The 13527-nt window shown below is 39.0% G+C and overlaps 1 protein-coding gene across 2 annotated transcripts in view; it reads right to left on the bottom strand.

Annotated features, from left to right (window-relative positions):
- TRPA1 (transient receptor potential cation channel subfamily A member 1) overlaps nucleotides 1–13527 on the bottom strand; it is an 82077-nt gene that overhangs the window by 12175 nt on the left and 56375 nt on the right. Inside the window, exons 20-25 of one of the 2 annotated variants that reach the window (XM_047728437.1) lie at nucleotides 10881–11043; nucleotides 10021–10110; nucleotides 8054–8223; nucleotides 6360–6489; nucleotides 5582–5764; nucleotides 2456–2524 (exon numbers count right to left, since the gene is read on the bottom strand). In XM_047728437.1, coding sequence (XP_047584393.1) covers nucleotides 2456–2524; nucleotides 5582–5764; nucleotides 6360–6489; nucleotides 8054–8223; nucleotides 10021–10110; nucleotides 10881–11043 — 805 coding nt within the window. The remainder of the gene's footprint in view (nucleotides 1–2455; nucleotides 2525–5581; nucleotides 5765–6359; nucleotides 6490–8053; nucleotides 8224–10020; nucleotides 10111–10880; nucleotides 11044–13527) is intronic. The other variant, XM_047728438.1, reaches the window with a different exon arrangement.

The raw sequence follows: 13527 nt of genomic DNA, 5'->3' as shown, positions 1-13527 counted from the left end.
GCACCCACAGAGGATGGCTCCTGTGGGCTCAGGACTGATCTGCACCTCCTCCACCTGGTGGCTTTCCCACGCTGGAGGTAAGTGAGTTCCATGGCTCTCCCTCTGTGATGTGCCTGTCCATGTGCAGTGTTGACAGCTGCCAGCCTGTACTGGAAACGGGATACTAACGTGGAAAACTACAGAGCTCCAAGCTCCTCACGATACAACTCCTGTCTTTGAGTAACTGTTCCATCTCCCAGCATGCACTGCCCCAGGGGCCTCTCTGTCCCCACTTAGGTCTGAGAGGACTCTGTGAAAAGACCAAATGTCTCTCTGTGAGAGGGCTGTTGCCATCCCCTTATACTCTGGTTCTGATGTGGCCTCACACTCAGGTTGTACCTGACAGAGTTGTACATGGATTAAAGAAATTTGCTTAAAAAAACAACTTAGGGGAAATAAGAGAATGGCTTCCTGGTTTTCTAGCCAATGCTCTTTGTGATCCAAAACAAGGCAGATAACATAGGAGCATTTGCTGTGCCCGTTTCCTTTACAAGCCCTTTTGTTGCTGTGTTTCAGGGAAGAGGTCAAACCTAATATAGAATTGTGCTTTTCCTCTTAACCGTATGAACTGGTTAACTGTATTAACCGTGTAGTTTAGTGGGCCTCCCGCAGACATCTTATGTAGTGCTATTGCTTGTACTGTTCTTTTTATTGACTTTCCTTGACCTTTTCAAGAGTTGTTAGTTATGAGGTACGGCTGGCATGCCTGCGAGGAGGTTTCTGCATCTCTTTTCCTTTTCTTCCCTACTTCCCTCAAGTCCCACACCCCATCTTTGTTACAGTAGGAACTGGTCAGTTAGCTCTTCCTTTAATCTTTCTCCACTAAATCGAGATAATAACTAATCATCTTAAACGCCACTTTCATTTGGTTCTCATTCTTTGGAAGAGCTAATGGCGTCCCACGCACTAACGAAATAACTTGAAGCACTTCCATCATTTACTGCCCTTTCTTTCAAAGCTAAGGTTTTCTGAGGTCCCTGGCTGGCTTGGTCAGTAGAGCAAGACTCTAGATCTCAGGACTGTGAGTTAAAACCCCAGGTTGGTGGTGAGATATTACTCAAAAATAAAATCTTAAAAAAAAAAAGCTGAGGTTTTCTTTTGTTATTTTTTAATAAAGCCCTCTATAATCTTGAACAGCCTTAGTGCCCTCTAAGGAGTCATCCTTCTAGGCCAGGCGGCCCTTCACCCTCCTTAGCCACTTCTCATTCTGCCTTCAGCCCTTTGCTCCTGCTGGATCCTGCCCTTCTGGACCGGCCTCACTGCTCTTCTGAATCCTATCTTTCAAGGTCTGGCTCAATGCCAACTCTTCCATGTAGCATTTCCTTAACTGTGTTTGCATTCATGTTCTGGACCTAACACTTTAATCAGTTAATTTATATATTTTGGTTCTTTAAATGTGCCAAGCCCTCTGTATAACGTACAGCTTAGTCACAGAACAGAGACTCTAAGGACAGTTCTAAGTTGACTTCGACGTTTTACACTCTGAATGTTCTGTTGATGTGCTCTCTAATTAGACTTCTTCTACGTATTAAAGTTAGCAAATAACTGGATGACTTTGTGCTGGGGTTCTGTGTTCACTCATGCTAAATTGTACTGTGCTCCACACGTGTCATGTACTGGAACACTGTTCAGAAATAAACATGTGCTAATGGATAGCTGAGTGAGTGACACAGAAGAAAGCAGTGTGACAAAGAAAAGTGAAGAGAATAAAGTTAAATCTTACCATGAATTTGTCTTTCTCTTGAACTGGCCTAAGTTTCTGAATGTGTATGTTCAACTGGTCATCAGATATTTTTGAAGCATCAAATATTCCCATTCAAATTTGAAATTTAAAGACAAGGCAAATAAGAGCATAAAAATAGTTTTGCATTGTGTAACAGGAGACCACCTCACAGGATTCAGCGCCAAGGACCTACCCAGAAGCCTCTGACTTGAGCAGATTTTACATTGAATTATTTAGAAAGATGTCAAGGATGTGACAAAGGAACAAAATCTCATGGATGCAGTGAACTTCACTTCAAAATAACGTGTGATGTGGGAACCTTGCAAGACTGTGGCCAGAATACCAGGATCCTTGGAACAGTGGGGCTGTGACAAGACAGAACACCTCACACCTGCCACATCCTTATTTAGCAGCTAGCTACCTGGTTGGCCACATGCTGACATTAAAAGAGGCCCAGATAATTTCTCAGTTTCTCTGCTGAATTTTTTCTGAAAAATTTTTCCTCATTTCTGAGTCTTTGACTACAGCGGGTACTACAAAGAATGGGCCCAACAAGCACTATATGGTGTGGTACTTCTCAGCACTAACAAAATACCTGTTTTAAATAACTGTTTGCAGAAATCAGCTATGCTCATACATGAATAATTAAGATGGTGTTAATTTCAAGAAGTTTTAAATAAATGCAGTACCTACCTGCATAGCAATCCTCTTCAACAACGCATGCTTCTGGACCTCCGCAATGTCGCCAACAGCCAAACCAATCTACAGTACAACACAGCACTGAGTCATCTCCAGTTTAGTGACACCTAAAAATGCACTAAGATCTCTCTGGCTGCAGTGGGGGAGTGAGCATGTAACTGCCTAGTTGTGGCCCCAACACACAGGGCTAACACCTCTTGCAGCACACCGTAAAGCCTATACAGCTTGGTCACAATGGTAGCCACATGGGTTCAGTGATTTTAAGTGTTATCATAAAACACTAGGACACCCATCTGAAATTCATTTTAATTTAAAATAAAAATCTGTTATTTTTGGAGAGGACGGGGTGCTAGAATATCAAATGCCACTGGGGTAACCATGCAACACGGTTGCAAACTCCAGGAGTTGGGCCTCTCTAAGGTAAACAAGTGTGACTTGACAAATGGAAAAGTTAAATAGCAAACCGAGGTGATGCAGAAATATCTCACATAGGTTTGGCAGGAAGAGGTACACTTCAAGGGTGGGTGTGGCTTTGGTAACAAACCAAAACAACAGGAACTCCGTCTAGAAATCCGTGGCTTCATAGAATTAGGTGAGGGGAACATGTCAGTTTAGTTGTACTAAATCCCAATTAAATCCACTTACTTACATGAGCTGATATGTATCTGTTAGACAATCAGTACCCACCTATGCTGAACCAGCCTCCTGGATGCTGATGTTCTCAGAAAGTCAAGTAAACTGCATAAGGGAAGGGCTCAGTCTGTCCAGGTCACCACTGTATGCCCAGTGCTTAGAACCACAGCGGGGACAGAGCAGGAACACAAGACAGCTACTGAGTGAATGAGCAATGAGAGTATACTCCAGAGCGCGCAGACTAGCACTGGAATCACGTGTAGTCAGCAAGTGGGCTTTATTTGGCAGGATTTTTTCTTTTTTTTTTATTTGTTTGAGAGACAGAGAGAGAGCATGAGAGGGGAGGTCAGAGGGAGAAGCAGACTCCCCATGGAGCTGGGAGCCCGATGTGGGACTTGATCCCAGGACTCCGGGATCATGACCTGAGCCGAAGGCAGTTGCTTAACCAACTGAGCCACCCAGGCGCCCCGGCAGGATGTTTTTTATTTTTAATTTGGAAGCCTTTCAGTGGGCATTCTCTCTAGTTTATATCAGCCTCCATCAAAAACCAGCTGTCTCATACCGGCGGCTTCACACACTGAAGATACTTGCCTAGGATCTGAAGACATCTGATCTTGTAAGTCAGAGAGTAGATAAATTACTATTTAATTGTAGCTAACATTTATTTAATGCTTATCATGTGCCAAGCACCATTTCAAGTGCTTTGTATTAGTTCATTTTCTCTACATAAGCTAGAAAGTAGGTTTTATGATATTTTTCTGATTTGTGTCCCCAAAACTATGAAAACGCAAGGAAGGGGCATCTGATTCAGACCAGGGTGATGGCAGGGAGGTGTTGGTTAAGAAGATCTATCTAGGAGAGATGATGCTTGAGCTGAGTGTTGAGAGCTTAGAAAGAGTTAACCCAAAGTGAGGGGCCTTCCAGGAAAAGGAGCAGCTTGAACAGAGCCCAGGAAGCCCACAGAAAAGTCTGGTACACTCAGTGAACATTCACGGTACATGTCTTGGTAAATCCTGCCAACAGCGGGGAGCTGGGTGAGATCTGGGTAAGAATCAGATCATGAGGACCCTTGTGTGGCATGCTGATGGATTTAGACTGAATTGAAGAATCCTAGGGATTAAAAAAGATAAAAAATGATGAAGAAAGCAATTTCAGCTTTTCCTTAGAACATCTCTGTGATGACAACTGGCAGGAAGGATTAGACAGAGAAGTGAGACAAGAGAGCCTCTTTGGGCTACTGCAACTTTATGGAGGAGGAACCAAAAAGGTGTAAGCCAACTGAAAGTAGGCATTAGAGGCAAGTATTTACTGGGAGAAGTGAGGGAAGGGCAGAGCGGAATCTAGAGTATCTTCCAATGATCTGAGTCAGATAACCAGGAAGGTTCTACTGAGAGGAACAGAAGAGCTTGAAGGAAAGAAAACATTGACAGTCTTGGCTCTGTTGGGTTTGATTTTCTTCTGGGATGTGCAGGTAGAGATGGCACCCATGTGTACTACTGCTAGGCCAAATCCTCTTCAAGATGATTATCTTCTAAAACATAAGTGATTCCAAGGGAAGAACGTGGGCTTTATGTCATTCTTTATTATTCTTAGTGCTATCCTTTATTTTTCTAGGTCATCAACATAAAACACTGGAGTTGTATCAAGTAAGTGAATCAAAATATTAAGTAGTTGATATTTTCTTTTCTTCCCGGAAACACTGTATAGCACAATCTCTGGTGTATAGTCAGACTCAGCAAGTGTACTGAATGTATGCATAAATGGATAAGGAAAAAAATGCACGGCAACGTCAGCTCAGGCATTTCATGGACCTGGGATGTACTTCCGCCTGCACTGGCTAAGACACTCATGGCTGGAGCAGGTTTTCTGTGAAGGGCACGTTTGTGTCTGCTGAGGACGTTCAGCCTGTAACTGGTTTAGAGAGGACACCTGGATGCCACAGATGCCCTCAGGCCTGAGAGGCTCTTCCCTACTTGAATCTCTGGTCAACGAGAAATTTAAAGGCAGAGATGAGGTTTTAATCCTTCATTCCACCAAGATCTCTGTCGATGCTCTGACCTCCCACCCAAACCCAGAGCAGCACAAACACCATTCATCTTTATTTCCTTATTCTGCTTTGTAGTTCCTCATAGCATTTTTTCATCCCCATGACATTATGTCACATATTTATTTATTTACTATTTAACTTCATGACTAGATTATAATGTAAGGCCTGGGTATTGGTCTATTCACCATGGTTTCCCAGCACCTGGATCAGCATCTAGATTCTTCATAAGTATCTGCCACGTGAATGCATCTTGGCTGGCATCCTCTGGGCCTCATGCTGTGCCTGGTGCACCCAGGCACTAAATGAAAGTTGAATGAATAGATTTTATAATAGTCCCTTTTTCCTTTCATGAAGGCAGATGAAGCAGGCAAAGAATAATGATCATTGCTAAATGCCCCCACTTGATCAACAAACAAGAAATATAAGGAAAAATTACTTACAAGTAAATTCATGAGCACAATTGGAACAAACATGGTAAAGGCAATAATCTGTATAAAGGACAGAACTGGATATGCCAATTCGTTTCTCAAAAACGGTTCTAGGAAGGCATCACGGTAATTAATATCTCCTAGCATCATGCTGAAGGTCTGGATTATAGAAAGCAATGGAGAGCTGAAGGCATCCTGAGAAAAGATGGTAAAAGTGAAATGCAAAATGCATATAAGGAAAAAACACTTCCCGAAGAGTAAAATGATAAAAATCATATTTAGAATATGTTTTTAAGTCACAGGACTATAACTACTGAAAGTGACAAGAACTACTAATAAGCTGACAAGTTATCAAAAAGATCTTTTCTGCATCTATAACAAATCATCATGCATTATATATAAACATTTTTTTAATGTTTTAAATAAATTTTTATTTATTTAAATTTAGATCACAAGTAGGCAGAGAGAGAGGGGGAAGCAGGCTCGCCATCGAGCAGAGACCCCAATGCAGGGCTCGATCCCAGGACCCTGAGACCATGACCCGAGCCAAAGGCAGAGGCTTAACCCACTGAGCCACCCAGGTGCCCCTATATAAACATTTTGACAGTGGGAAAAAGTCATTGAGTTAGATGACATTTTTTCCTGTGATAAAAATCATTTGAAGGCAATTTTATCAGATAAAAAAAAACTGTTACATTACTATTAATTTTCTAGGCTGTTCAGATTTAAGTATAAATATATATATTCATAACATTCGCATCAACAAAATCAACTAAGGTAGCTGCCTCACCTGCAAGCTCAGGAGGACGTAAAAGCTGAGACCAAAAGCCAGAAGAAGGAAGACAAACACGACCGTAGACCTTAACAAAGTTTTCACAATTACCTCCAACATAACAATGAAAATTCCACAATTTTCAAACCTAGAAAAATGTAAAAATTAAAATATGTATTTACTTTTCTGGTCAAATTGTATTTCACTCAGCGTCAATATTTATCATGCATTAGTAATTGCATTCCATAGATGAGTAACGGAGACCAGTTACTTTCAAAAAGGAGACATGAGAAATCAGGCATAGTTGTCTCATTTTCAAACTGTCAAAGGGTTTTATTTTTCCTTCTTGTTCATGTTTATCTTTGTTTTACTACTTGACCACTAGGAATCACTTCAAACAAAGCAGGAGAGAAAAATCTCCTCAGGATCATAGAAAGTGCTAGCAAAGCTTGATAAAGGGATTCTAGAGCTGAGTTAGAATAGAAGATGCATCCAGTGGGGACTCTAAATGAGCTCACACACCTGAAGGGTGCACCCACATGATTTACAGGACCTCCTGTCCTCCTGAGGTTTCCTTTCTCTCCTACAAACCAAAATTGTGAAATGTTTAGAGAGATGATGGATGTGTCCTCTAGCCACCAATCTGGACATTTCCTTTGGCAAAGACAACTTGTTAAAGGGGGAGTCATGAGACTTTAATGATGAAAGGGACTTTAGAGGCCTCAGAAACTAAGTTCCCAAAGCTGTCCAGGAACTCTCTAAGGTCACTGTTAATGGCAAAGCCAAGGGAGTGGCAGCACCCAGACTTGCCTTGAAGCCTCTTGACTTCCAGACCACACTGTTCTTCCCACCATACCATGTCCTTTCCAAGGGGCTGGGCTCAGCCCCACAGCATTGTGCCTGTGAACAGTGATGCAGATGATATAGTAGGAAAAGCATGGTCCCTGGGGTTAGAAAGGTGTAGGCAAAAATGTCCACTTACTGGCTGAGATCCTGGGAAAGTTACTTAACTCACACCTTCATTTTCTTCTTTTATATACTGTGAGTAATAACATTTACCCTCTGTTATTGTAAAGATTATATGACGTAACACTATCTGGAGGTAAGGGAGCTTAGTCCTTTTCCCCCTTCTGTAATTAGTTTTTTTCTAACTTATTTTTTCTTGTATATCACTATTATTCCCCATACCTATCACTTCATTTTGATTGTTTTAATCTAAAGCAAATTCTTACCAAATAATATCAAGTAAAGCCAAGAATAGCTAATACTTTCATTTCCATTTACTCCCCACATTTAACCTAGATTTGTCTAGACGAGTGTTTCTCGACCCCAGGTGATTTTGCCACTCAGAAGAACTGGAAAATATCTGCATACTTTTTGTTGTCACATGGTAGGGGTGTTGCTACTGTTTATCTAGCGGGTAGAGGCCAGAGATGCTGCTAAACATTCTTCAATGCACAGGGCACCCCCCACCACATCAAAAAATTATCTAGCCACAAATTTCAGTAGTGCCAAGGTTAAGAAATCTTGGTCTACACGCTGAGCTCCAAACCTCCCTCACTTTTTCCTTAATAGTATATAAAAGGTATCTTCATAGTCTAAAACAATTGGAAAAGGAATAAGGCAATTATAAATCTATGGTACTTCAAAGAGTTCTTCCTTTAATATTAAAAATACCTAAGGGATATAGAAATCATTCAAGCTGGCTTTACCTCTGAAGATACAATAAGAAGTTCATCCAGTAGAAGTATATAGCAATTGCCCCACATTGCCACTGCACAGAAGCTGGTATATCAACGAATAAGGGGGACACAAAAATGATGCTTGTTGTGTAGATAATCCATTCAACTGCATTGGCATTATCCAAAATATAGTTCCTTTTCTAGGGTTGAAAAGAATTCAGAATTACCACATGTAGAGTCCAAGACCTGGCATCTTACTCACACACACACGTTGACCAGCAGCCACATTTTTGTGACACTGCAGTTGGGAGAGGTTTAGGACCAAGGACCCAGCTCCTGCCACCCTTGACTGAACTCAGAGCCCGGGTATGGACCAGTACTGGAGATGGCCCAGCTTCTTCTGTTGACCTGGCACACTTTGGAAATCTGATACCTAAGGAAATTCAACAAGTTTCTGACTTTCTCTGTAAGGTTCATTCCTTTTTAAGGAAATTCCTTGGGAGCTGCAAGTTGGTTTAGATAATTCTTTTCTCCCTGTGTAAGGACATACGTATGGATTTCTCAGGATACAAATAAACTGAAGCTGCTTCTAAGGGGGTTGAGACCTGTGCTAAGACTTAATGACCACGACAAATTGAAGTCATTTCCTACTCTTAAAGATTTGTGTTTTGGACATCGAATTTCCGTAGAGGCAATGATTTTACTATCAATAAAAAAATGTGGAGACCAACTCTGTTAGAGAAATCATGTAACTTGATAGTTTACTTTAGACTACAATCTGTAAAAAATGAAAATTATGACAAGATTAAATAATATGCTCACAATAATTAAAGTTACAATGAAACAATATACTCTAATTCTCCGAATTGTGACAATTTACTACAACTATGGATAGATATACACACACACCTACATACACACACATATACACACATATATAAGTTTTTGCAATGTATAGTGTATCAAACAAATGTGAAGCACTGTAACTATCATTAACATTCTTTAATGCAGATATCAGTGCTTATATAACAAGGTAAATTTTCACATAAAATGAGGTATTGTATAAAGGAGATGTATCTTATAAAAAGGTGCACAGAAAACCCCAAAATGAATGAAAGACTTTAAACCTCCACACTGAGAAATAAAAGATTGATGCCATTTATTAGCCAAAGTAAGGACCTGTAGATAATTTACATAATTCTTGAATCTGATCTGAATTTGGTTCACCCATTTAAAAAAAAGGTATGAAGTAAAAATTATGCTATAAAGAGCTCCAAATTTTATTATAACTTGAAATTTTATCCAATAAAGAAAAGCATTCTTTTTTTTTTTTTTTTAATTTTATTTATTTATTTGACAGAGAGCACAAGCCAGCAGAGCAACAAGCAGAGGGAGAGGAAGAAGCAGGCTCCTGCTGAGCAAGGAGCCCAACACAGGGCTCGATCGCAGGACCCTGGGCTCCATCCCAGGGCCCTGGGATCAGGACCTGAGCCAAAGGCAGTCGCCCATCAGCTGAGCCACCCAGGCGCACCTGAAAAGCATTCTTATTAAGAAAGGAATTCAAAGAAAAACCCATTTGAAATAGAGTCATGGACCAAGTAAGTTCTTTATAAATTGCTACATTCAAAAGTATCAAATTCAAAATCTATGATGTCAGCAAAATATCTAACTGATCTGAGAGAAAATACAGAAAAGGCATTCATAAGTTCCTTTGTAGCCAAGCAGACCCATATGGACTAATTAGTACAACTAAAACATTTTTACTTCAATTTTGTCAAATAGGCACCATTTGATGCAGGAGTCTTATCTAAAATCATGTGATTTCTATGGTTTGAAAAGTTTATGATTGGTATTTCCAATCTACACGTTTGTCAAGATATGCAATTTTATTCTGACATATATTGCTCCAACAATAGTTTAAAAAATAATAGTTTAGCAATTTATGTTCTGTGTATTAAAATATTTGCAACTTTAGAGATATAAAATGTATTGTGTACCTGTTGGAAAATTTGGACCACTTCTTTGCAATATCCAAATATACTTGACAAAAAAACTAAAATCATACAAACTTTTATAAAATATGAATTCTGAAAAGAAAAGTACAAAAGTTATGAAGGATATCAAATAAAACAACACTTAAACATCTTCATAATTTCTACTACTGAATATGTTTTTCTTCTGCTTTATTCATATACATTGTTCATATTTGCTTTATTTAAACAAAAAATTACTGATACGAATATAAAGATAACTCATCCTCACTTTGTAATGTCCTTTTTAAGAGAGATTCAAAAATCACCAAATTCTAAAAGAATACGAATCTGTAGACCTATGTAAAAATTTTTTTTACTATGGTAAAATACACATAAACATAAAATTTACCATTTTCAAATTTTATATTTTACAGGGACATTTATATTTCAAAATGTATAATTCTGTGACATTAAGGCAACCACTACCATCCATCAGCATTTAGCTCCATAACGTTTCATCACTTTCAAACACAAACCCTGTATCCACTAAGAACCACTCCCTCTCCCCCAAAATCCCTGACAGCCACACATCTACGTTCTTGTAGACCTATTTTAAAGTTTTATACTTCAGCATTAAAGTTAGCATCTCATACATGTCAATTCTTTTTAATTTACAAACTCATTTATTGATCTATTTATTTATAGTCCCTCTCATTCCACAAAAGATTTTAGGAGAAACTGTTCATATATTAATTCTGCAGTCTACTATTAATAAAGTCCTGATATTTCAGATATACTATGAGATTAGTATTTCTAAGAAAAAACAATACTTTTGATAATATTTTATTTTAAAAAGTTGAAATATGAAGACCAATCGAAAATACCTTAGTGTCTAATATTTCTGAATGATCACGAGTTTCATTGATGATTCCAGTTGAGTTGAAAGCCATACCTGGCTTTATACTGGTAACAAGAAATGTCATAGGTAGGAGACCAATACAGTAAGATCCTAAGTTCATAACATGGGCTCTAAACCCATAAGCCAGCCTACAAAAATAAAAAAATCATAATTTTAACAAAAATATATAAGATAACCCGTGGAAAAAGTAGTTATAATCCCTCTCAGAAATCTATTTGGTAAATTCATTGAACTTTACAAACAAGGTCTTCAAATTCACCTTTTTTCATTTTCAGAAAAGGAATCTCAATCTCAACTTCCCAGAAAATCCTGAGTTATTTAAAATCTCTCACCAATTAATGGAAAAACAGAGACTTTAGCTCATATTTTCTGACTTCCACACTGATTGCTCTTCCCAGGTACCCCTCTCACTTCACTGTCCATTAAAATGCAAGGCCCAGGAGTGCTTCTTTATGTCTTCTATAAGGATTTCCACCCCTAAAATACCTCATTTAATGTCAAAGATAAACATTTTTTATAATTTTTTAATTTTTTTTTATAAACATATAATGTATTATTAGCCCCAGGGGTACAGGTCTGTGAGTCGCCAGGTTTACAGACTTCACAGCACTCACCATAACACATACCCTCCCCAATGTCCATAACCTCACCACTCTCTCCCTACCCCCCTCCCCACAGCAACCCTCAGTTTTTTTTGTAAAATTGAGTATCTTATGGTTTGTCTCCCTCCCGATACGATCTTGTTTCATTTATTCTTTTCCTACCCCCAAACCCCCCACGTTGCATCTCCACTTCCTCATATCAGGGAGATCATATGATAATTGTCTTTCTCTGATTGACTTATTTCACTCAGCATAATACCCTCTACTTCCATCCACATCGTCGCAAATGGCAAGATTTCATTTCTTTTGATGGCTGTATAGTATTCCATTGTATATCTTCTTTATCCATTCGTCTGTAGATGGACATCTAGGTTCTTTCCATAGTTTGGCTATTGTGAACATTGCTACTATAAACATTCGGGTGCATGTGCTCCTTTGGATCACTACGTTTGTATCTTTAGGGTAAATACCCAGTAGTGCAATTGCTGGTCATAGAATAGCTCTATTTTCAACTTTTTGAGGAACCTCCATGCTGTTTTCCAGAGTGGCTGCACCAGCTTGCGTTCCCACCAAAAATGTAGGAGGGTTCCCCTTTCTCTGCATCCTCGCCAGGATCTGTAATTTCCTGACTTAATTTTAGCCATTCTGACTGGTGTGAGGTGGTATCTCATTGTGGTTTTGATTTGTATTTCCCTGATGCTGAGTGATGTGGAGCACTTTTTCATGTGTCTGTTGGCCATCTGGATGTCTTCCTTGCTGAAATGTCTGTTCATGTCCTCTGCCCATTTCTTGATTGGATTCTTTGTTCTTTGGGTGTTGAGTTTGATAAGCTCTTTATAGATTTTGGGTACTAGCCCTTTATCTACTATGTTGTTTGCAAATATCTTCTCCCATTCTGTCAGTTGTCTTTTGGTTTTGTTAACTGTTTCCTTTGCTGTACAAAAGCTTTTGATCTTGATGAAGTCCCAATAATTCATTTTTGCCCTTGCTTCCCTTGCCTTTGGTGATGTTCCTAGGAAGAAGTTGCTGCAGCTGAGGTCTAAGAGGTTGCTGCCTGTGTTCTCAAGAATTCTGATGGATTCCTTTCTCACATTGAGGTCCTTTATCCATTTTGAGTCTATTTTTGTATGTGGTGTAAGGAAATGGTCCAATTTCATTATTCTGCATGTAGGTGTCCAATTTTCCCAACACCAATGGTTGAAGAGGCTGTCTTTTTTCCATTGGGCATTCTTTCCTGCTTTGTCGAAGATTAGTTGACCATAGAGTTGAGGGTCTATTTCTGGGCTCTCGATTCTGTTCCATTGATCTATGTGTCTGTTTTTGTGCCGTACCATACTGTCTTGATGATGACAGCTTTGTAATAGAGCTTGAAGTCTGGAATTTTGATGCCACCAACTTTGGCTTTCTTTTTCAATATTCCTTTGGCTATTCGAGGTCTTTTCCGGTTCCATATAAATTTTAGGATTATTCCATTTCTTTGAAAAAATGGACATTATTTTGATAGGGATTGCATTAAATGTGTAGATTGTTTTAGGTAACAGACATTTTCACAATATTTCTTCTTCCAATCCATGAGCATGGAACATTTTTCCATTTGTGTCTTCCTCAATTTCTTTCATGAGCACTTTATAGTTTTCTGAGTATAGATTCCTTGCCTCTTTGATTAGTTTTATTCCTAGGTATCTTATGGTTTGGGGTGCACTTGTAAATGGGATTGACTCCTTAATTTCTCTTTCTTCTGTCTTGTTGTTGGTGTAGAGAAATGCAACTGATTTCTGTGCAATGATTTTATATCCTGACACCTTACTGAATTCCTGTATGAGTTCTAGCAGATTTGGAGTGGAGTCTTTTGGGTTTTCCACATATAGTATCACATCATCTGCAAAGAGTGATAGTTTGACTTCTTCTTTGCTGATTTGGATGCCTTTAATTTATTTTTGTTGTATGATTGCTGAGACTAGGACTTATAGTACTATGTTGAACAGCAGTGGTGATAATGGACATCCCTGC

The sequence above is a fragment of the Lutra lutra genome, chromosome 4 (assembly GCF_902655055.1).
Source record: "Lutra lutra chromosome 4, mLutLut1.2, whole genome shotgun sequence".
Taxonomy (NCBI): Eukaryota; Metazoa; Chordata; class Mammalia; order Carnivora; family Mustelidae; genus Lutra; species Lutra lutra.
The sequence above is the reverse complement of the archived record's forward strand: the minus strand, read 5'-3'. Positions and strand labels throughout refer to the sequence as shown.